The sequence below is a fragment of the Centruroides vittatus genome, unplaced genomic scaffold (assembly GCF_030686945.1).
Source record: "Centruroides vittatus isolate TY-2023 unplaced genomic scaffold, ASM3068694v2 scaffold_373, whole genome shotgun sequence".
NCBI classification, from domain to species: Eukaryota; Metazoa; Arthropoda; class Arachnida; order Scorpiones; family Buthidae; genus Centruroides; species Centruroides vittatus.
In genome coordinates this window covers 334,855-360,736 of record NW_027122704.1, presented here as the reverse complement: position 1 = coordinate 360,736, position 25,882 = coordinate 334,855, and the positions used below count along the sequence as shown (strand labels likewise).

The following is a 25,882-nucleotide window of genomic DNA, read 5'->3' as shown; positions in this document are numbered from 1 at the left end:
ATCAGTGAAATTTTCAACAATTTCGTCAAAAAAGCATTTTATAATATCTCTATTGCCATGGCAAGAGATGAAGCCAAGAAGTTGGTTGTTATAGACCTTTGGTTGTTTTGTCTGATTTGGAACATTAATGCCAGTGCTTTACTGAATGACATTCACAAAATTTTTGCTCGAGTTTTTTCGATTTGTTTTTTTCGTTTTATTTTCACGTTTGTGTGCCGGTCAAAAACGGATTCTAATTTTGCATGACATAAAACTTTCTTTCGATCTGAAATGCCCGTTTTTAAAGATATTTTTAAATGGTCTTGAAAATGCCCTTCGAGATCAATTTTATGGCCCTCAATGGATTCGGCACGCATCACGACATATACTCCTATTGTTTATTTTAGCCCGCCATCATCATTACAGACATTACATTGCGTGTATCCAGACTTTTGGAACACTCTGTATAATATTGATTTATTGTCGATCAATGAATTTGAATCTCAAAGGCTTATCCGGAACATTGACCAGTCTATAATAACAATCGATATCTTCGTAATTATATTCAATGTGGAAATTTTGTATTATCTGCAAAGCAAAGAATAAAAACTGTATTATATATAAAAGTAACTTTAAAAATTGTAAATAAATAGTAAATACGACTATAATTAGATATTAACTTTTGTAATTAGAAGAAGCATCTCTTGTTCGGCAATTCTTCGTCCAATGCACATTCTTTTTCCAAATCCAAAGGGTAAAAACAGAAAAGGGTGATGTTGTTTATCTTCTTCCAACCATCTCTCGGGAATAAACTTGTCAGCTTGGTAAAAGTATTGCTCCTGACGACAAGCTACTAAATTCTGAAACATAAAAACTACCTGAAACAAAGAAAACTTTTATTAATTTTCGTGTTATATTGATACTAATATTTCAAAATAATCAATTTAAACACACCCCTGCTGGAATTCTATATCCGGAGAGTACGATATCGTGATCTAAACGCCTTACAGTGCCTTGAACTATTGGGAAGAGCCTGTAAAAAAATAAGAAATTGTGTTGTAATTGTAATAATGTTTAAATGTTAAAGTTTACTACAGTATCGAGAGAAACAGCTTTAATTACCTCATGCTTTCTTTAATACAAGCCTTGACATAATGAAGCTCGTTCATTATTTTCGGTGTTAAGGGTTGTCCTCTTGAAAAAAAATTTTTAATTTCGGAATAAGCTTTTTCTTGAGCTTGGGGATTTTTTGCGAGAAAATAAAGGGCAAATGAAGTCGAGTGTGACGTCTGTAGAATTAATGTAAATTGAATTTACAAACTTAGAAAAAGACTTAGAAAAATGAATATTTGCCGTACAGTTTTCATAAAACAACTAATAAAATTATAACTGATAAAATTAAATAATTGAGTCCAAGACGCTTGATACTTTTATTCCAAATATTTTCTCGAGAAATATCAGAAATTGTCATTATCTTTAAAAATATATGAAACGGGAATAACCTATAACTGTACGAATTATCATAACTGAACGTCTGATTAATCCAATTAAATATATATTTTAGTTTTGATGATAATATATCAAGATGTCATTGAATTAATCTAAACAGAAAATGAAAGTCGCAAAAGGAAGCGGAGCTAAATTTTTATTGCCGAAAATATTTTATATTTAAAATAAATATAACAACATCCTAAAATACCGAATAATCGTAATTAAAAACCGCTATTCAACGCCGTCTAAAAAGACAGTCAACAGTCTAAGTGCAAGTGGAACGAAGCAACGAAGTCAATTGTTATGAAATGAATAGGCAAAAATACTTAAACAATACGGTCATCAGTTAAAACAGTTTTGCGAGATTATAATTTAAATAAAAAGTTAAAAATATATATTTAATTACATTGGTACCTCGTACTTATGAGATTGTATTTAAAAAATAACTTTTATATTATTAATTATAATCCGATTTTCTTGAAAATTTCTAGAAGCATTTACCTTAATACACAAATTTTCCTGCAAAATTTCACAAGTTTTCGATATAAGGCATATGACGTTTTAAAATCTAATTATACGTGGAATCCACGAAAATGAGAAAATACTGCCGAGAAAACCAGACTTGTATCAAAATGATCCAAAATTTCTTCGAGTTCGTTCTGATAACGGACTCGATCTTCCTAATTCCACGTGGCATTTCTTAGAAAATGGAAAATAAGTTCAAAAATTAAAATATGGATAGTAATGCAGTTGAACCTATTTATGTCGAATCTCACAGGAACGAGAAAAAAATTCCAGATAGATAAGTTTCGAGATACAGTACTTTATGGAAAAGGATATTTCTCAACTACAGTTTATGCTATCAAACAGGTCGCTCGTCTTTGAAACTGCATTTCACACTTCAGTTCGTAATTTAAGATATAGAGGTTTTCAGAGAAAATTATTTGAGATAAATATGAAAAAATTATATTGAATTCAGTCTGAAAATGCAGAGAGGAAATAAATTTTGAGATAAACGTGTTTGAGATTGGAAAGTTTAACTGTATATAATTGACACGCATGAGAAATTAAAACACTTCTTACCGTATCAACTCCCGCTAATAACATGTCTAGTAACATGGTAATTGCATCTCTGTGATCGATATTTTTGGTGGTTAATAAGTTTTCGATAAAAGTCATTTCTCTGTCTTCATCTTTACTATTTTCGATTCTGTCCATCGCTTCTTTTACATATTTAAATGCGATTCTATAGAAAGCAGAAAAAAAATTATTAAAAATTCGTTTCGGGTAACATTTAACATTATTTTAATATAATTTAAAAGTAAAACAATAAACAATTTACTTAGCAAAATCGTCCTGAGCTTCAACGAATCTCTTCCAAGCTCTCGTTGGAATGTACTTCCAAATACGCATCGGTGTAAATAACAGATCATTCATTCCTTGGAATGTCCCGTGTGTCGCTCTGATCATTCTCATCGCTTCCGAATCCTCTTTTAAATCATCTTCCAAACATCCCAATCTTTTGTCAAGAGCCATCGAAGCTAAAGCTAAATTTTATATAAATAAATCGTTTAATATGAAGTAATAACTTTTTCATTTTTGACTCTCTATCCTGCAGGCGTGGAAAGAGCCTTCAAATAAGGCCTTTTTTTAAATACTGTAAATATCCCTTGTGAATTCGGTTGGTCCCACAATAAAGATATCGGTTATGAAAAATTTCTGGGCTTGTTGGCCTGGATTCACTCCCTTATCCCAGAGTGGTGGAATGTCCTTTAACCAATTCTTCCATTCGGACATTCGTAGTATTAGCTACGAAGCTAAAAAATAATATTAAATTAAAAAAGATACACTTACATTCCAGGGACCACTTGTATAACTCATTTAAGAATTCGGGAATTTCCATTAAACCGTTTCTTAATCTTTTCATTCTGTTTATCATATCATCAGCTACTCGATTCATGGGATTTAGATAATTGAGAATCGATTTCGGTCTCAATAGAGATTGCTGAACATTTACACGAAATTCTCCCCACTCTTTACCTTCTCTAAAAATTAAAATGTTTTAATTTGTTAATAATTATTTAATATAAGTTTATTACTTACGACAGATTGTTAAAATGCTATAAAAATAGTAACGTAGTTACTGGCATTGTTTTTATTTTAAAAAATACATTGCGTAGACTTGCGAATGAATATTTTACTTCAGATAAATAGAAAATTATAATTTTATATGGTTACAGATTTGGTAATCTTTTAATGCTTTCTTTATTAATTAATAGTAAAGAATCAGAATATTTGCTTGTGTTCCGATTCTGTTTTTCTATTACATGTTTTATTAACAAGATTCTTCAGAATATTTTAAATTAATTTGTATGATTATGCATTCATAATTCCGATTTTTAGATGAGTAATCAGATTTATAGTTTTTCTAAAAATTCTTTTGTGAATTAGTTTTTTCACTTAAAAATTATAAGTACAGTACATGTTTGAGAATTAAACACAAGCTACACAAAGTGAGGAAGTAAATAAGACATTGGTTCGCCTCTTGCTTGAATACATGCTGTTATCTGGCTTGACATTGATTCATAAAAACGGTGTCCTGAGGGATTTCTTGCCAAACAGTGTTCAATTAGCGAGCTAAGTCGTGAACATTTCCAGATAGTTCTACGTCACGCTCCATAAGGCTCCAAATTTATTGAATTGGCGAGACATCTGGTGATCTGGCTGGCCAGGAAAGGATTTCGCAACCAAGAGAACATTCACGTGAGATGCCGGGCATTGTCTTCTTGGAAAGTACTCGTATGCCCTGGGTGTTGCGAAAGGAACGGCATCCCAACAGGTCACAGAATGTCATCAACTTATTGCTACGCTGCAAGGGTGCCATGGACTACTACAAATGGGATCCAGATATTAAAATGAACGTTGCCCCAAACCATAACTCCCTGTTGTCGGACTGTTTGACGTTCCACAGTAAAATCGGAATTCCGGCGATGGCCAAAATCTCTCCATACACGTCTGCGCTGGTCATCGGGACTCAGTTCAAAATGGAACTCGTCACCGTAGACGATTCGTCTCCAATCAGAATATTTCTACGTAATGGAGCCTAAAACCAATGCAATCATTTATAACGATACCTACGGATAAGTGGCAGCCAACGTAATGAGCGTCGTAAGCGTAGATTCCGCCTTTGTAGTCGTCTAGCAAAGATCCTGCTGGTCACTTCGACATTGGTCACACATTGGACTGTTGGTAATGACGACTCTAGTGCCATTACAGTTGCTCGAACAATTGCTGTCTTCCCGTTCTGTCGTCACTCTAGGCCGTCCACGGTTTGCTTTTCTCTGGACTTTGCCATTCAGGAACCATTCAAGCCAGCATCGTCTAATTGCCACTCCCACTCCCCAAATGTTGGGCGATACGTTGATTTGTTCATCCACCCTTCTTTATTCCCATGACACGTCCTCTTTCAAACTTCGTAGTGGGCACTTTGTTTTGTTTCCTCTTTTAAATATATAATTTTCCTCATCCGTCCGATCTACATCCAATTAAAGTTGTAAATTGTGACAAAGACGTAGTGAACTTTTACAATAGAATTTGTTTTACAAATGTAGCAAAATGGAAAAACGGTTGGCCTAGCTTACGAGGAAGAATCCGAAATTGAATTTCACAAAAATCGAATACATAATAAAAGCACCATTCTTCAATCTGAATTCTTTTTAAACTTGGCTGTTAAATGGTTTTAAATACATGGCCAACCATTCTCAAAATATCTGGTATGTTCAAACTCGCTCTCATCCTTTTTTTTATTAGAGAACACGTCAAATTCAGAAAAGCTGATAATTGAAACCATTATTAACAATTAAATCTCTAAAAACTAAAGATATTGACAACCATTTTGCTTATATACGTGGACACAGCGGAATTTTTGGAAATGAGAGAGCCGATTTCTTTGCAAAGGACTCACTCACCTCCGTATATCTTTAAATGTATGTATCCCGAAATGCCGTTGGAAAACCGTTTCTGAGCAAAGGATGTTGTTGGACTTGTGGAACAATGACTTTGTTAACTCAAGCAAAAAGAAAGAGAACATTTTCGCCAGAAAGTTGAGAGCTTGTGGAAAGCGTGGAAGATTTCCCATAGCCCTTTTGCGAACTTTGCTAATTCTTATTCATTTCCATAATGTTCTCATACGTTATTAATTGACGCTACGTATTTGATTTTCGTATTTATTTATATGTTGCTTCGCATATCTATATGTGTTCATGTTTGTTAACTTATTGCCGTAAACCTCGTGTGTGGCGCACGAGAAGAATATGCTTTAAATAAAGTAATAGGCCTATATATACAATAAAAGGTAAATATTTTATCATAATACAAAAAATTACATGGCATTATACTTACAAGACCGATAGACCTCCAGATTTATACCATTGTGGTCTAAGCTCTCTGTATGTTGCTAAAAATTCGATCCCTGGTCTTTTTGGAAACTTTCCTTCGTGCCTGAAAACCTTTTCTATATCTTTCGGATCGAATAATGAAACTGCATCGTAGAAACCGCCTATAGACTCTCTTACTATGGAACCATACATTTTATATTTCTTGAAACTTGCCTCGTGTAATTTTTTGTGGTTGTATTTACCTGAAATAAAGTATTACATTAAAGATATGTCACTAATTCTATGTACATTGGTTTATACAATATACTATACGCACCTATAAAAGGTAAATACGTCCAGGTCGTTCCTAGAAATGGAATTTTTACGTCTCCTGGTATTTCTTCGAATGGTTTAGCATTAATTACATCTTCCGTCGTTTCTTGCTCAAATGCTATTGTAGTCTGAAGTCGAAAATTATATAATGATCTCTCTAAACTGATGGCATTTCTAATAGTATATACAGACGCTCGTAGAGTCATCATTTTAATAAGTAACTAGAACAGTAAATAATTTAAATACAGTTAACATATATATGTGCCAAATAATATATATAAACATACAGTAAATGAATACGCAATTATTAAGTGATTTCTACCTTTCTTAGTTCTAGTTTAATGATAAGTTATATACCACGACTATAGTAAATTTAGTTTAGTGATATTTAAAAGCAGAAGTAATTATAAATTTAAATAATTAAATTTACAAAACGAAAAATTAAGTTCGTCATATCTTCATTACAAGACGATAATTAGTGTAAAAAAAATCCAGCAACGAGTTGAGTAACATTTCCGGCAAAAAAATTATTTGTGTGTAGCGTCATCTTTTATAATATTTTATTTACAATTTTTTTTAATGTTATTAATTAATATAAAATGGCGAAATGGTTAATTTTTAGAGTAGAGATGAGTTTTATAACAAAAATTGTAAATGCTAATGATTAAATCATCCTTCTCAGATATGACACATTACTCCTCCTCGATCTTTCACTACCAAACTTTAATAACATTAATACCTCTAATACTCAAAATTCTCTGTAAAATTTCAGAAATTGTAACCTTAAATTTTTATTGTCAATATAATTTTTATTGTTATTATGCTCCTCTACATAATGGATTTTAGTGCTTTTAGGCATATCTGGGAAATGATTATTTAGCTTCTATATTTATGCAGGAAATGCTCGACAACGTATACATTTTTATAATATTCTAATTATTTTTATCGCCGATTCTAATAATAAACAAAAAAAAAGCTACTTCCAGTGTCCTTGCCTGTAGCCTAATGATATAATAATTGTAATATATAGGTTATCATTGTGTTATTTTTGTTCGAAAGCAGAAATAACTATCAAACTGGTCAGAGGTATTGAGCTAAACTTTCAAATAAAAATAATTAACCTTTAATTATAGTTAATAAGCGACTAATTAATGAATAAGACAACATTGGCAGATATAATGTACAGACAACATCTCATAGACTGGCCCATTAACTTTTCATAGCATTAATTACCTGTTATCTGTTCTAAAATACAGAGTAAATTCGAAATTTTAGGATAATCTCAGGAACTGGAAAAGAATGAGTTAACGTGTTCTTGCTCCGAACTTAAATTTCACACTTACGGTGCCTTTCCAAAAGTATGAATATAAATACTCACAAGTTAGTATAGTTTTCGAGTTTTGCAAATAGTTTGATATTTACCGAACGAAAATCATTTTACACTTTGTTAAACTATTACACTCTGGTTATAGATAATACTTAAATCATTACTCTGACGTAGACAACATTTACCTTGTTAAGTAATTTCCTCGTTAAGTAATATCCTCGAATTATTCGGTGTGCTCGATATGTCGGATGCGACGAGATAATCACGGATTTATCGCCCGTTTGGATTGAGGAAGAACCGAGTTTCGGGTTTTTTTTTTTTTTTTTTTTATAGTATTTCTCCCGAACTAACGCTGAAATTATACTAGAAATAATGGAGGTGGTACTTTTTGACTCGACTCGATGATTCAACAATGTAGCAATTTATTTGGACTACCGAGAAAAATGTTACATTTTGATACGACACATCTGAAAATTTCTTTTTGTTACGAAATATGTTTTTATTGTACGCTATTAACTTTTACAGAGTCTTTTTCAATACATTTCGGTACTTAACAAAAAACAAAAAAGGTAAATAACAATCAATCAAAATCTTTTTGCTTCTTTTTATTCAAATTATACGAGAGGATTCTTCCTTTTCAAAACCAACACATACTTTTATAAGCGAGTCGGAAACAAAGTAGTAGTAAGACAGGTATCACTCTGGTATAACCTGTGTTATGAAATGGGGAGTGGGGAAGAAGGGGTGAGGTGAGAAAGGAAAGGGGATGAAAAAAGGGTTGGAATCCATGGGCGTCCCGCGACGGTGTTTTAAAAGGGAATAATCAGTAGACAATACAATAACAATAACAAAAATGTTCCAGAGGAATACAAGTTCACAAAGTGTTCAATTTCAAAATTTGTGGCTAATGTTTTGCGAAATCCAAGATTAAATTCGGGCCGCCATCCCAAAAACTTTTTGATTGGTGGATGGGCTAAATTAGAGAGGTTGGTAAATTCCACGTAGCCTATACTAAAAACAGGCCAATTACTATTATAAATGATGTGTTAAATGTGTTCGCAAGATGGATTTTGCCCGGCTGCCGTAGTTCAGGCACCACGCTTTAGCCAATAAGAATTTCTTCGTTTGAAAGAATATTTCAAATAAATAATGGTTTTTACAAAGTAAACATTTTGGAAAGATCAATGACGATTGATACATATAAACATTACTTAAAACATTATTATACAATATTAAAAGAAAACAAATTTAAAGATTTTGTTGTATTATTATTTAAAGAATTATAATTAATCATTTCTACATAATTGATTTATTCTCGATCGACGAATCTGAATCTCAAAGGCTTATCCGGAACATTGACCATTCTAAAATAACAATCGATATCTTCGTAATTATATTCAATGTGGAAATTTTGTATTATCTGCAAAGCAAAGAATAAAAACTGTATTATATATAAAAGTAACTTTAAAAATTGTAAATAAATAGTAAATACGAGTATAATTAGACATTAACTTTTGTAATTAAAAGAAGCATCTCTTGTTCGGCAATTCTTCGTCCAATGCACATTCTTTTTCCAAATCCAAAGGGTAAAAACAGAAAAGGGTGATGTTGTTTATCTTCTTCCAACCATCTCCCGGGAATAAACTTGTCAGCTTGGTAAAAGTATTGCTCCTGACGACAAGCTACTAAATTCTGAAACATAAAAACTACCTGAAACAAAGAAAACTTTTATTAATTTACGTGTTATATTGATACAAATATTTCAAAATAATCAATTTAAACACACCCCTGCTGGAATTCTATATCCGGAGAGTACGATATCGTGATCTAAACGCCTTACAGTGCCTGTAACTATTGGGAAGAGCCTATAAAAATATAAATATTGTATTGCAATTGTAATGAAATTGTGTTTAAACGTTAAAGTTTACTACAATATCGAGAGAAACTATTAAAACAGCTTTAATTACCTCATGCTTTCTTTAATACAAGCCTTGACATAATGAAGTTCGTTCATTATTTTTTGTGTTAAGGGTTGTCCTTTTGTGAGAAGATTTCTAATTTCGGAATAAGCTTTTTCTTGAGCTTGGGGATTTTTTGCGAGAAAATAAAAGGCAAATGAAGTCGAGTGTGATGTCTGTAGAATTAATGTAAATTGAATTTAGGACTTAGAAAAATGAATATTTTCACATATTTTTAATAAAATAACGATAAAATTAAAATAATCGAACCCAAGACGTTTAATATTCTTATTTTAAATTTTTTTCTCGAAAAATATCAGAAATTATCTTTAAGATAGTAAATAGAATGGCCAAAAACTGAAATTGTAGGAATTTTTTGTGTCGAATGTGGCAATAAATCAATCTGGTATCTTATTATGCCATATTAAAATATTTACTTTAGATTTGAAAATAATATTTCAAGTTCTTACCGAATTATTTTAACTGGAAATAAATGTTTAAAAGAAAACTTAAGCTAAATATATATTTTATTCGAAGTGAATATAACAACATACCCCGATTTAGCGTTGTTTATGGAGATATTTAACAGTATAAATGTAAGTAAATTTAGTATTGTTGACATTTTTAGAACATGCGAAAGACATTTCTGTAAATAATTACCAAAGCTTACCACTAAGGCAGTTTTGGCGCTTTAAATTTTAATTCCTATGATTTTTATTTGTGAGGACATTTTAAAAATGTGGTTTATAGAGGACACGTTGTATATACAGCATGACACTGCTTGCATGACACTGCAGGCAAGACCAAGTTCGATTGAGCGTAGATAATTTAAATATTTGATGCATTATTTGGAATAAAATAGAAGAAAAATGCAAATTTTACTCTTAATATAATAGACTACTTCATGAACAAATAAGTTTTTATGGTTAAAAGTTAAGGGGAAAAATAGAGGTGATCAGATTCAAATTTTGATTCTTATAGAGGAAGAATCATCTTGTTCTATTGCTATTATTATTTTGTTTCAAAGTTGAGATTAAATGGCTTCTACAATACAATGTTTTACATCTATTTATATATGGTATCCATGCAAGTGTGGAGAAACCTGGTTTCTGTTAGAACGATTCAGATTTTCTTTCCGTTCGTTTTGTTAACGAACTCGATCTTTTAAATTTTATTTATATATTTATTATGGTAAACAATAGAAAAAAGAAAGTAAGGAAAAATAAATAGAATAAGAAAAAGCAATATATAATTGACACGCATGAGAAATTAAAACACTTCTTACCGTATCAACTCCCGCTAATAACATGTCTAGTAACATGGTAATTGCATCTCTGTGATCGATATTTTTGGTAGTTAATAAGTTTTCGATAAAAGTCATTTCTCTGTCTTCATCTTTACTATTTTCGATTCTGTCTATCGCTTCTTTTACATATTTAAATGCGATTCTATAGAAAGCAGAAAAAAAATTATTAAAAATTCGTTTCGGGTAACATTTAACATTATTTTAAGATAATCTAAAAGTAAAACAATAAACAATTTACTTTGCAAAATCGTCCTGAGCTTCAACGAATCTCTTCCAAGCTCTCGTTGGAATGTACTTCCAAATACGCATCGGTGTAAATAACAGATCACTCATCCCTTGGAATGTCCCGTGTGCTGCTCTGATCATTCTCATCGCTTCCGAATCCTCTTTTAATTCATCTTCCAAACATCCCAATTTTTTGTCAAGAGCCATCGAAGCTAAAGCTAAATTTCAAATAAATAAATCATTCAATACAGAGTAATAACTTATTTTCGACTCTTTCCATCTGAGCCACTAAGAAAGTATTTTTAAATCATTCGTCCCAAGTTTGTACACGACATCAATGGAGATGGGCAAAGTACGAGGGACGGAACCTGACACATTCAGACAGTAACCCCGAAATATTCCTGGGAATTTTCTACCCGCCCCGATTCGATTCCGAGCCACCAGAGCGGTGGATTGCCACCCTTGCTGCTTCACCAGTCAGGTTGGCTTTCTGGTGGATTGGTCTCAGTAATAGCTATGAGGTTAAAAGATATATATATATAATTTTTTTAGATTTAAATTTAAGTTACACTTACATTCCAGGGACCACCTGTATAACTCATTTAAGAATTCGGGAATTTCCTTTAAACCGTTTCTTAATCCTTTCATTCTGTTTATCATATCATCAGCCACCTGATCCATAGGATTTAGATAATTTTGAACAGATTTCGGTCGCAGTAGACACTGCTGAACGTTCACTCGAAATTCTTCCCATTCTTTACCTTCTCTAAAGATTAAAATTATTTCATTTATTACAGTATTACTTGTTTAATATATTATCTAATAAAGTATAGATATAATCTGTTGCGTTACCTCCTACCATAAATCCAATTCAATCCATAATAATCTCTGTTTTTTTTTCATTTATATCATATTTATATCAATTTATCAGAGTTTATTTTAATTTTATCTTCAGATTCTTCCGATTCTTAAGAATATTTTTAAATTACTTTTTGCAATTATACATTTACGATTCCACTTTTGAAATAAATAATGAGATTTTATAATGTTTAAAAGTGAAAGAGGTTAATTAAATTTTTGAAAATTAAACTAATTAGTCGCGTAATTTACATGTTTGATGGCATTAAAATCTTAAAATATTAAAACCATAACATAAATTTAACGAGTAAATAAAACTTTTAACATGATATTTAAATATATAATGAGGGATTAATATTTTATCATAGTAAAAAATTTACATATTATACTTACAGCACCGCTAAACCCCCAGATTTATACCATTGTGGTCTAAGTTTTCTGTACAATGCTAAAAATTCATTCCCTGGTCTACTTGGAAAGTTTCCTTCGTTCCTTAAAACCTTTTCTATGTCTTTCGGATCAAATAATGAAACTGCATCGTAGAAACCGCCTATAGACTCTCTTACTATAGAACCATACATTTTATATTTCTTGAAACTTGCCTCGTGTAATTTTTTGTGGTTGTATTTACCTAAAATAAAGTATTACATTAAAGATATGTCACTAATTCTATGTACATTGGTTTATACAATATACTATACGCACCTATAAAAGGTAAATACGTCCAGGTCGTTCCTAGAAATGGAATTTTTACGTCTCCTGGTATTTCTTCGAATGGTTTAGCATTAATTACATCTTCCGTCGTTTCTTGCTCAAATGCTATTGTAGTCTGAAGTCGAAAATTATATAATGATCTCTCTAAACTGATGGCATTTCTAATAGTATATACAGATGCTCGTAGAGTCATGTTTTTGATAAATAACTGGAAGAATAAATAATTTAAATACAGTTAACATATGTAACATACTCCTGGACACATACTGCATATATATGAATGAATATGCAATTATTAAATAATCTTTAGTGCTCTTACTTCTAAGCAAAAGTTAGTCTATAGGTAAATGTAAGTAATGATTGATTCATCGTCAATGATTGCACGATGAATCTGAGAATTGAAAATCTTATCTGTTGTTATAAACTACCTTATCATCTATTGTTATCTAGCTTCATACAGCCTAGTTGGTTCTTATATTGTATATTTAAAAGTATGAATTACTAATTATAAATTAAATTTCATCCTTACAATAGCTTTCCAAAAATAGCAACACAGATAGAAGTTAGTATAGTTTCAAAGTTTTGAGAATATTTTGAAATTTTATATTTAAAAAAAAAAAATTACATTTTGTTAAATTACTTTGTTGTGAATTGAGAAAACAGTTAAATCATTGCGTACAGAATTTGAAAAACAGCATTTTCGTTCTTTAGTAACTTCCTCATTAAGTAATATCTTTGAATTATTCAAACACTTTGCTCGATATAATTAAAAATATTATAACGTCATTTAAAAATCTGAAAAGTAAATATATAAAATAAATACAGTATATATCATAAAACTAGAGAAAAATATAGAAAATATAGGAAAACTAGAGAAAAATATTAAGTATAATATTATAGAATAAGTTCTTGCTAGTCATCACAATACACCAGGAGTGTACTGTACACTTCAAATGTGGCTTCTTGGCCACATTTGAAGACAAGAAAATGTCTCGGACCGCACATAAACAATATAAAACTACATGTAAAAAAAGACACGAGTAGATTTTCCGTTCTAAGCCGAAACAAACGATAAAATAATTTATGTAGCTAAAATTATAGCTAAATTTTTTTAGCCGAAAAAGTAGCCAATTCGCCAAATGTACTTTGTGTGCGAAACTAAAGAGTAATCCATTTTGGCGGAAAGTAGCCAAATCTTTTCATTTGAGGTACAGTACAATACATAGTATGCTTATAATCTTAACTTCTATCTTCAGCGCTTGTGAACCTCGCTGCATTAGAGCTATAGAGGCTAACTTAAAGCGGAAATAGCTTAACTGTCTTTGAACAAAGTAGCTTTACTAGGAAATGTGCCCAAAGTATATTTTTAAAGATGATAAGTGGCATCATGTTACAACTTTTAATAAAAAGTATTACAACGCCCAGCGAATTTCAAAACATTAAAAAATAAGTACATAAAGATCTCAATGTTTTGAGGAGAATTTTTTAAATTTTATGTTGGGCCGCGTTCATTCAGCGGTTGACGAGGCGGTTAAGAGATCAGTCTACCTCTCTGTGTGACCGGAATAACATCCAGGAAGGTCAAAAAATACCCAGAAATTTTTTTTTGTGATCTGTGCGGAATTCATCGGAATCTGTCTCCCAACACCCGGCTGGCTCATATGGTTCCTGGACAAACCTACAATGGACTTGAAGAAAGACCTTTTCAGTGTCCACGAGGCGGAGAATGAAAAAAAGTGCAGATAAGTATTAGATTAAAACTAATATAAAATCCAAATAGTTCGATTATTGCATTTTTATAAACTAATTTTTTTTAAATTATATATCTTAATGTATAAAGTAACCAAAGCACTCGGCATTGCCGGATAGTACAATGATGATTCTGTAATTAGATAAAATTCTGTTTTGGCTACATAATGGCGAATGGTGTAAATGCATGTTGTAACGCTTCTATGCAATCCAGTAATAACGCAAGAAACTTTGTCGAGCGGTTACAACACTAAACTTAATGATCACTTAATAAACACTAAAAATAAATTGAATTATTAAAGAATAAATTTTGTTTTTATTTGGAAAAAAAATAAACATATGTAAGAGAAGAGAATCTATGACTTTTATAGTACTGAATGATTTATTTAGAAATTGCATGTTGAGCTAAAATATTTATCAAATATGCTTAATTTACTTTTTAATAAATTTAAGCCAAATTAATGTATAGATTTTAACTGGAAAAATAGAACTTTAAAAGAAAATTAAAGAAACATTTCTTAACTTTGATGAATTCAGACTCAATAAATTAAGTCCTAAAGCTGACCTCTAGCGGCCAACAGCGAAATAATTTGAAGACGAACGGAATAGATCGATGGTAACCGGTTGGAACCATTCTTAATGTTGTGACATATTTAGGACTGGAGAGGCGCCAGGCGCAATTCAATTTTGAGACCGCCCTCTGAATATTTTCACTATTCTACACGCCCGCTTTTTACTCTAATAGGCACTATACCAGTGGTTCAAAAAAGTGAGACATAGGGAAATAACAGAAAATTAAACAATATAAAATTACAACAGCCTGGCTGTATTTAAATGATTACTGATGTTCAGATTGTATTAATTATGAAAATTGAAACTTGTTGGTACAAGAATTATTTTTATTTTTTTGATTCTCCACCCGGTGGGCAATAAGAGAGCCTCTTTTTAGCAGTATCATAGATTTAATTATCCGGTTAAGTCAAAAATCGCGCACATATATAGGGCTAGGGACGTGGTATTTGTGGTATCGAACATCCCTAGTTAGAGCTAATCAATGCTAATGTGATAACGTAAAACATTAAATTAACCAAATAAGTCCGTTTCAAGTCATTTCCCGTGTTTTAAATTACTGAAATATATCAGTTTCACGTGAAAATATGAGCCCTAATATTTTAAATCAAGTCTCGAAGTGAATACTTACCAGAACAGTGACAAAAGTAAATGCTGTGCCTATGAAACCCGCAGCAGGTTTTCTTTTCTATCTGAGCAGGACCCGCAGTATGCTGTAATTGGTTGTGAGAAAATCACGAGAATTATGACGCCATTGTGGATAAATTACATTTTCGAACTTTTATAGAATTTAATACTATAGGATTCCGTACAATTTATTACTGGTGTAGTTTTTGATTAGCAAATAGAGGAGGAGTTTCGCCTCCTCTATTTCTTAATCAAAATCTACATCAGTATAATAAGTCCTATTAATAAACAAGGTCCAAGTAGACAGTATATATACACAGAAAGTTTTCGATTGTTTTGTAAGAAACACTAAATAGTCAGATGTAAAACAAAATAAAAGTGATTATGAATAAAACAAAATGACTAGTTTAAAATTTACTATGTGATATAAGATTTGTTATTTTACCGTAACAATGAGTCAAGTTAAATTTAAAATATTTTACTTAAAGAATATGTCATAATCCTCGTGATTTTCTCACTCAATGATAATATACCGCGGGTCCTATTCAGATAGGAAACAAGAAAAAGCATCCATCTTGAATGTGCTTATAAAGAAGCGCTTGAAGAAGAAATTTGGAAAAATCAGTAGATCGTTCCTGAAAATTCAGTAGATAGTCGTTTTCCTTTCCCGACTGTTCTTCTCCAATTCGATTTGTTTTTACTTTCTATTTGCTATTTTTCTGCATTTATATGAAGCAGAAAACAGTATAAAGTGCCTGTATGACGAAAATTTTAAGACAAAAAGTAATAAAAATCTATATATTCAATACTGTAAAGAAATATTTATTATTCACAAAAAAATTGTTTGAGTAATGTATACAAACAAACAAAACAAAGGCATTCTTTGTCTAAGGGTAGGCAGATACTACGAACTCGATACAACTATACGAACACAGATTTGATTTGTATTTGATGTAGCAATTGTTGCTATTATAAACAACTTTTTTTAATTATCACTATCTGTATGTGTAAAATCGTTAGTGTCGTCTTTCTTGTATTAATACATATCACTGTTAAGTAACTAACAAATCTTTCGTTATACTAATTTCAAAACGTTCATTCCGCGACTTCATGTAATGCTCTATGTTTAAAAATCCTAAATTTTTTTTTACATAGTCCGATTCTTTTATTCATAGTCTAGGTCATTCATGGTCTATAATAGCATTCTTATACATTTCTTGTATTTGAACACATGTTAAACAGCAAAAATGCGTCACTTGTCACGAATATAGAAGGAAATTTAACTCATTTTATACCGTCTTTTTTATTATTATTTATGATACTTTTATGTACAGTACCTATCATTAACGCGACCTTTGCACTTTGCTAGTGCACCCTAAACTTAAACCAAACCAGCAATCTAGGGTCCCCAGATATAACCCAAATTTAAAATTTGATATTCTTATCACAGCAATGAGTTTATAAAAGATTGGTTTGAGACTCCCTGTTGATGGGGACCCAAGAAATTCCCCTTTTTGCCCATAGGATAACACGCCACTGTATACATACACCTTAATACTTATATTGTATAATTATAAAGGTGTATCATTCTAACCTAAATTTATTATATTACTATATTATTCACTTAGTTTATTAATGGAATTCATTGAATATTATTGTATTAAATTTATTTGTAGTGAAATCATTCCAGATTATTATTTCAAGGTTGTTTTTGCCTGTTATACATTGTTTACTTGGATAGGATTTTTTTAAATATCATTATGTTATTAAATACTGATATATTTGACCAGGAATAGATTCAAAATATATTTTGTACAGTCAATGATATTTATGTTGATAATTTAGCGAATTACCAACATTAAAAATGCAGTGAAGTACAAAAATACAAGTGAGTCACGATTGCTGTATGATGTAAATGATACTAAAACTTCTAAGTTACGTATGTAATTTCCAAGGACGACATTTTACCCGGGAATTTAAAATGCTATTTGATTTAATTACGTACAGGATTTCCAGATTTTTCCGGTTTTTACCGACTGCCTTCTAGTGACAAGAGGACTCTCTTATTCTAAAAACTATTCCTACAAGGAGTATCTTTTTTCCGTCTTTCATGTGTATTTCTATCGCTAACAGTGTAAAAATACACATTTATTGTATATACATATTTATTGAACATTTATTGCAATATTGCATTGAGAGTTAGAATTTCCAGAATGGTAGATTTCCATTTAATTTTTCCTAAGGTATTGGGGGTAAACAGCGAAGGAGAAATCTTATGTTTACTATCCGCTCTGTGGATACTAAGAGAACCTTTTTATCAAGCCCGTTGTGGATTCGGCCCGGCTTACAACTGGGCACCCGGGTGGCGAATAATGGGACTGGACATATTCGGGACAGACCAGTTCCCGAAAACTCATGGAGTTTTTAGACCTATCCGGATTCAATTCCGCCCCCATAAAGGAGGGTTGTCACTTAAACTGATTGACCATCTGGCCGTAACAGTTCAGTTGGCAGCCGGAGACGTTAATAAGATATGTTACACAGTTTCGGAGTATAACGGTTCTTTATTGCTCTTGAAAACTTTTCTGTGATTGGTCTGTTTAATGCAGGTTTTACTGTATTAACAAATTATCAGTTATCTGTTACTTCCTTTTGATCCACCTACGAATACGGTTTTAAGGTAAGCAATGATTATTTGACGTATGTCGACTAGATTACTGACTTATAGGTATTATTTTCGACCAAATATTGACATTTGCGCGTCATATGGACAAAGTCGCAAAAGACCTGGCTGTTCGTCATGGTATCTTGTGGAGATACTGTTCTTGCTGAAGAAGCCAGAAATAGATTAGGACTACCACAATCGCAAAAAAGACTATTATTTTGATCAACTTTTCGCATTTAAAAGCTTTAATTAATTAAGACAACCCTGTTTTATATCTGTGCATGTTAATCCGTATACTCGTCGAAATTAAAGTTGTATTTACGGTATAGAGTGGAACCACGTTAATCCGAATCTCCGAAATAAGAAAGAAAGGCATACAAAAAACCTATATACGCGAAAAAATCAAAGAACTAAATTTTAAGTAGTAAATTCTTACCGGAGCTTTAAGAATAGGCTATTGTTTTCCCTTGGCTTGAACCGAGGATCTGACAAAAAAAGATATAGTACAGTACAATTACTTCGGTTTAAATAAGTCTTTTAATTTTCCCTGCGGAGCTCTAAATCTAATTACCGGTTGATCTTGCAAAAGGTCATAAAGAGAAGTCCTACCCATGCAAATGGTCAAGAAACTTATTTACGTGTACTGCACTAACTGTGATAGAAAACAACGAATTGATACTGTACGTAGATATGTCTTTTGCTTTATACTGTTTATATACGTGTACCTTTACAACAATATTATGTGCAATAAATGACACAGTTTAAAAGTACATTATATGTCGTGAACGATTTTCCGGATTTTCGGTCATACGGATTGGGCCCGTTTCCGGTTGAGCCGGATAAACGGAGTATCGCTATATTTTGCTTATGCGGCTATCTACATGCATTCGCTCCTTTTTTGGCAGACATTAAACATGAAGTTGAACATGAAAAGTCAAGTTGACAGTTATTTCAATTATCACTAATATAAATTGTGCAAAAGACTCGTGTAGGCCTACATTACTGCTAATTAGTTTTATGTTGTTTTAGGGGGTTGCTATCACATGCCATCGTACAACGCTTCAGCGGACTTGACGAAATTTTTGAGAGAAAATTTTTCGTCTTTCGAGTGTTAAATTAGTTCAAAACTCAGCGAAAACGGCATTTTTTTCAATTTAATTACTGGAGGATGATCGCATCTCTCTCCCCGGAGTCACTTCCTTTCCCAGGGGACTCATCGAATGAGTCACCAGGAATTAACAACAAATATTCACAATCGGTCGAAATTAGTAACGTCGAAATTAGGACCCTCGATATAAAAGGTTCGAATCGAGGACAAGAAGATCGTCGAGAGTCCGAGAATTCGCCGATCTACCTCCTTTTTTTTTATGTGAGTGCTCCATCGCTGATCCTTTCGTCCGCCCTTCCACCAACCCTCGCCGTTTCTGCCGTTCTCCGAACCTGACAAGCCGACATAACTCGAATTCTCTCCACGATCTAGGACGATTTCGTTCTTCTACCATCTTCGATCTACAACCTCGAAAATCAACGCTCCAATCAAGGTATTTCGCACCGCGCGTAATATTGTAAGCTCTCTCTCTTGGCTAGGAACTCGTTAACTTAAATACGCAATCATGTTACGTTATATAGTTTTGTTCGATTTAAGCCGCTCTACGAGAACTCTCTGTTGTTTTATGTATACGTGAAATAATTTATATAAATAAACGGGTATTTTTCCTTTATAAATAAGTTGAAGTGTTCACTTCTTTCGGGCGCGTTGTCTCTCGGTCTGTCTCATCCCGGACTCCTAGTATTTCCATACGCGACCACACGCGCACAATCGGAATAGCGGCCGACGGTTTCTGTATCAGTCTTAAAGGATACAGTGGTGTCAGTCCTGACGTAGGCATCATCGGTCTGGTGCCGACCTTCTGATCACAATTGTATATAATTTTGGAAAGTATTTTTAAAGTACAGGCTAGTGTATTTAATCCAATATTTTGATTCAATACAAATCCACAGAAACGGAAGATTACAATACAATTTTGATAGTCGGTTTTGCGTTGTGTTGACTTTCAGCCGACAATCGCATTAAGGCTGTTCTACCACTAATCCAATTTATTTTCTAGGATGATTTAAGTATGACATGTATTGAGGACGTTCTGTATTTAATAACAACAAATGAAATTTGATCCAATAATCTAATGTCTTAGATCAGAAGTCACGGTGGTGACTCTCCGGGAAGTGAAGACGTCACTGACTGACTACAGCAATTTTGCTAAATTGTATGATTATAGGCCTAAAGTAACATATAAATGGACTATCTATATTCATGCCGTCATTATCCCCAACAATTTATAGATATCTATTCTTTCCGAATGTTTTAGCCCAGGCAGTTCTATCACACAGCATGGTAGTCACATACCACAAGACCCTCTGTTCTATCTATAAGAAAATAGCCCGATGTAGTAAGCACAAAATTCTAAGGAATGAGAAAATTGTAAAATATTAGAAAAACCCTACAATTTCCTCACTTCTTAGAAATAAAAGAGACTTTATTGAAAGAACGGACTATGGATTACAGTGAAAATAATAATATTAGTTTACTGCAAATCAATTTAGGGGGGGGTATTTCTGCCACTTCCCTTCTTACTGCTAAGTGCTATAAGTATCATATAATCTTTGCTCAGGAGCCCTATTGTTTGTACAGTACAATAATGCATGTATGCCTACGTATTGCTCTGTCCTTAGAGTCACAGAAGCGTATCCATGGGCTATTACTATAGTCACAAATCATAACCTCTCCATTTTACACCATAAAAAATCTTTCTAATGAATATATCGTTTGTAATGAACTTATTTATAACGATAACAGGTAACTTTTTATTAACATCTATTGTCCTCGTGGCGATGATATAGAACAAACCATACAGAATATTCAGAAAATCATTGACAATTTTAACAATGTTAAAATTATAACAACAGGCGACATCAATGCTCACTCGCCAACATGAGGCGGTGACCAACAGGATAGACGTGGAGAAGTCTTCGAAGAGTTCTTTGCTCACAATGGATTACAATTACTGAATAATCCCTTATCCCCGCCTACTTACGTCTCTACTCATGGCGAAACTTGGTTTGATGTTACTGTAAGCAGTATGGACTGTATTGCTGATTTTGACAACTGGAGAGTGCATTGCAGCCTTAGAGATCATGAATATATTTATTTTCAACTTCTGTACTATAAATATTCCTGCCATTTTAAGATCAATTATAACCTGGCTTTAGCAGACTGGGATGAGATCAAAGTTTTCCTAGAATTGAACCTGATTGACTGCTGTCTTAAACACAGGGATAGCACAATGATAGCGCTCGATCGTAACATCATTGAAATTCAAAATGCCTATGATCAACTAACCCCAAAAACTACCTTCAAAAGACGTCTGTGCCATGGTTGTCTGATAGACTCACCGAACTACGTAGAATTAATAATAGGCTCAGGAAAAATTACCAAAACTGTATAATTGCATCAAATCGTAATAACCTCAAACAACAGTACCTTGAACACCAGTCAATGTATAAAAAATAAATTGAAAATGCCAAATGACAATTCTGGAATGGATAAAAATGGAACAAGCAGCTCTTCGCCTGCCGTTCGTCATTACCAGACGAACGACAACCCAGAACTCACCACGTGGAGGTGGCTGCTTCAGAGTTCCACCAAGAGTTGGAAAGAATCCAACTCCACAAGTGACCAACATCACTTGTCGAGTCGAATTCTTCCGAACTCGCACGATGAAAATATTCATAATTACCGCTGAATACTCCAAATTCAGCAATTCGAAACTCACCGTATTATTACTATCTAAACTAAGGGATGCAATATTACAACAACTAATAATAAAGAAAGACGAAAATCTATAAATATACCTGGTCGTACTAAAATGCACGTTACGACCACAAAATTTAGTTCAATCTCATACCGAACTTCATTAATAAAAAACAAAAGCAAAGAAAAAAACTCGCCCTGCACGGGATTTAACAAAGCGGGACACAGAAAGCCCTCTCCATCTCCGATCGGCCTCTTCACTCGAGCGGGCCTTAAAAATACGAAACACAGAGAGCCCTCTAAGCCTCACCGTCTTTTGTCTTCACTCCAGCGAGCCTTATAGATGCGGAACACTGGAAACCATTTCCGCCTCTCCTGTCTTCGTCCGAGTGGGCCTTAAAGCCCCGTGTCTCCCATCTTTAAGATTCGATCGGACGAAGACAAGAGATTTGAACGGAGGCGAAGAAGTCTCCCTGTGTCGCGCATATTTAAGGCCCGCTCGGACAACTGTTCTCGTCCGAGCAGGCGTTAAGGATGCAGGACACAAAAAGCGTTCTCAGCTTCTGGTCAAATCTCCTGTGTTCGTCCGAGCGAACCTTAAAGATGGGAGACACAGAGAGCCTTCTACGCCTTCGGTCAAATCTCCTGTCTTCGTTTCAGCGGGCCGTAAAGATGAGAAACACAGGGAGCCTTCTCCACCTCTGGTAAATCTAACATCGTCCGAGCGGGCCTTATAGATGGAGACACAGGGAGCCTTCTTCGCCTTCGGTCAAATCTCCTGTCTTCGTTTCAGCGGGCCTTAAAGATGAGGGACACAGGGAGCCTTCTCCACCTCCGGTCATATCTCCTGTCTTCGTCCGAGCGGGCCTTAAAGATGCAGGACACAAAGAGTTAGTTTGGGTAAAAATTAACTCGAGTAAAAAGGCCGACGGGAGATTCCACCTCATTACTCGAGCGGGCCTAAGATCAAGGTGAGACAGAGAGCCCTTTCTGCGTCCCGTACATTACCGAAATTTACTTAATCGCAAGTTTTTCGCGAAATCTCAAAGAAACGCGGAACTTTCGAACAAATTTCCGCCTAACAATAACTACCTACAATAGAAAAAGCCTACAATACATTCTAACAATTCGTTACGTATTGTTAGAATGTATTGTTTAGAACGCGTGACGTATTACGATCCCGTCATATTTTTACGTCACGTGTTACGAAAAAACATTAATCGGTTTAAATATTTTAGAAAAGATCATTTTATTAAAATAATATTCATTAGAAACAGGATCACTTTCAGTTTTTTAATTTAAAATATTTTTTTTTCTAGTACTGTAAATAAAATTATAGAAATGTCGAATCATTCATTTACTCTAAAGTAATGTTCTCTGTATTTTTGAAAATCCAAAGAGGAATTTGTAATGATTGTCGCCCTTTGCACCCCAGGTAATGCTACCAGAATGTCGTAATTCACAAATTTCAGAAATTTTCGACAGAAGGTGCTTAAGCTTCAAAGTGGATGAACAAAATTTCTGAAATTTTGCAGGGTGGTTTGATTATTGGGTAATCGATGATATTAAATTTTAGCGGTTAAAGCTCGAGGGAGTGGAAAGATAATGAGGGTCGTGTGAATGTCCGGTTGGGTCAGACTTAGTGACGATTTTACTCGTTATTAGCATTTACAATTTTTTTTTCTTTATAAAACTTGACTGTATCTTCAAAATTAATCATTCTGCCAATTTATAATATTTAAAAATATAACAAATATTTTAATAAAATATAATAATAGATGACGCCACCAAACTTGTTCATGTAGTTGAGAAATTGACCGACTTTTTGATGGTTTATTTTTAATAAAGAAAGTTAATGAAATATAAAGTATTAAAATTTTAACAAAAGAAATCTTTAATTTAAAATACAGTAGAGAGTCGTCAATCGGGATCGCCGGTAATTGGAACTGATTTTAAGTCGGACTGTGTCGTGCTGAATCGAACGTTTTTGATACTAGATTTACTTCTAAAGTATAATTTTTCTGTTTTTATATTTTTCAATATATTTATTTTGTTTGTACAAAATGAAGAAATAATTTTTAATAATACGATAGTCTCGATTATTATTATAAAAATGTTCGTTAGGCTATAAATCGATGAAAATTCAACACGAAGCGACACGCAACGAAAAAAAAACATCGGACAGGTTAATGTATTTTTTCGTACATAATCGGTAATCGGAACAAATCAGTAATCTCAACAATTCCAGTCCCCAACTGATTCCGATTAACGACTCTCTACTGTATTATTAAATATTATAAATTGGCAGAATGATTAATTTTGAAGATACAGTCAAGTTTTATAAAGAAAAAAAAATTGTAAATGCTAATAACGAGTAAAATCGTCACTAAGTCTGACCCAACCGGACATTCACACGACCCTCATTATCTTTCCACTCCCTCGAGCTTTAACCGCTAAAATTTAATATCATCGATTACCCAATAATCAAACCACCCTGCAAAATTTCAGAAATTTTGTTCATCCACTTTGAAGCTTAAGCACCTTCTGTCGAAAATTTCTGAAATTTGTGAATTACGACATTCTGGTAGCATTACCTGGGGTGCAAAGGGCGACAATCATTACAAATTCCTCTTTGGATTTTCAAAAATACAGAGAACATTACTTTAGAGTAAATGAATGATTCGACATTTCTATAATTTTATTTACAGTACTAGAAAAAAAAATATTTTAAATTAAAAAACTGAAAGTGATCCTGTTTCTAATGAATATTATTTTAATAAAATGATCTTTTCTAAAATATTTAAACCGATTAATGTTTTTTCGTAACACGTGACGTAAAAATATGACGGGATCGTAATACGTCACGCGTTCTAAACAATACATTCTAACAATACGTAACGAATTGTTAGAATGTATTGTAGGCTTTTTCTATTGTAGGTAGTTATTGTTAGGCGGAAATTTGTTCGAAAGTTCCGCGTTTCTTTGAGATTTCGCGAAAAACTTGCGATTAAGTAAATTTCGGTAATGTACGGGACGCAGAAAGGGCTCTCTGTCTCACCTTGATCTTAGGCCCGCTCGAGTAATGAGGTGGAATCTCCCGTCGGCCTTTTTACTCGAGTTAATTTTTACCCAAACTAACTCTTTGTGTCCTGCATCTTTAAGGCCCGCTCGGACGAAGACAGGAGATATGACCGGAGGTGGAGAAGGCTCCCTGTGTCCCTCATCTTTAAGGCCCGCTGAAACGAAGACAGGAGATTTGACCGAAGGCGTAGAAGGCTCTTTGTGTCTCCCATCTTTAAGGTTCGCTCGGACGAACACAGGAGATTTGACCAGAAGCTGAGAACGCTTTTTGTGTCCTGCATCCTTAACGCCTGCTCGGACGAGAACAGTTGTCCGAGCGGGCCTTAAATATGCGCGACACAGGGAGACTTCTTCGCCTCCGTTCAAATCTCTTGTCTTCGTCCGATCGAATCTTAAAGATGGGAGACACGGGGCTTTAAGGCCCGCTCGGACGAAGACAGGAGAGGCGGAAATGGTTTCCAGTGTCCCGCATCTATAAGGCTCGCTGGAGTGAAGACAAAAGACGGTGAGGCTTAGAGGGCTCTCTGTGTTTCGTATTTTTAAGGCCCGCTCGAGTGAAGAGGCCGATCGGAGATGGAGAGGGCTTTCTGTGTCCCGCTTTGTTAAATCCCGTGCAGGCCGAGTTTTTTTCTTTGCTTTTGTTTTTTATTAATGAAGTTCGGTATGAAATTGAACTAAATTTTGTGGTCGTAACGTACATTTTAGTACAACCAAGTATATTTATAGATTTTCGTCTTTCTTTATTATTAGTTGTTGTAATATTGCATCCCTTAGTTTAGATAGCTATTCGAAACTCACCGTATTATTACTGAATT

At 33.4% G+C, this 25,882-nt stretch overlaps 1 protein-coding gene across 1 annotated transcript in view; it reads right to left on the bottom strand.

Moving 5' to 3' along the window:
• Positions 1–276: 276 nt before the first annotated feature.
• LOC136988645 (uncharacterized) overlaps positions 277–25,882 on the bottom strand; it is a 48,892-nt gene continuing 23,286 nt past the window's right edge. Inside the window, exons 11-29 of the mRNA XM_067286554.1 lie at positions 25,116–25,551; positions 12,559–12,775; positions 12,247–12,484; positions 11,571–11,761; positions 11,009–11,213; positions 10,750–10,912; positions 9,474–9,640; positions 9,293–9,371; positions 9,019–9,216; positions 8,822–8,926; positions 6,184–6,400; positions 5,872–6,109; positions 3,325–3,515; positions 2,813–3,017; positions 2,554–2,716; positions 1,102–1,268; positions 934–1,012; positions 660–857; positions 277–567 (exon numbers count right to left, since the gene is read on the bottom strand). Coding sequence (XP_067142655.1) covers positions 457–567; positions 660–857; positions 934–1,012; positions 1,102–1,268; positions 2,554–2,716; positions 2,813–3,017; positions 3,325–3,515; positions 5,872–6,109; positions 6,184–6,400; positions 8,822–8,926; positions 9,019–9,216; positions 9,293–9,371; positions 9,474–9,640; positions 10,750–10,912; positions 11,009–11,213; positions 11,571–11,761; positions 12,247–12,484; positions 12,559–12,775; positions 25,116–25,551 — 3,568 coding nt within the window. The 3' untranslated portion in view covers positions 277–456. The remainder of the gene's footprint in view (positions 568–659; positions 858–933; positions 1,013–1,101; positions 1,269–2,553; positions 2,717–2,812; positions 3,018–3,324; positions 3,516–5,871; positions 6,110–6,183; positions 6,401–8,821; positions 8,927–9,018; positions 9,217–9,292; positions 9,372–9,473; positions 9,641–10,749; positions 10,913–11,008; positions 11,214–11,570; positions 11,762–12,246; positions 12,485–12,558; positions 12,776–25,115; positions 25,552–25,882) is intronic.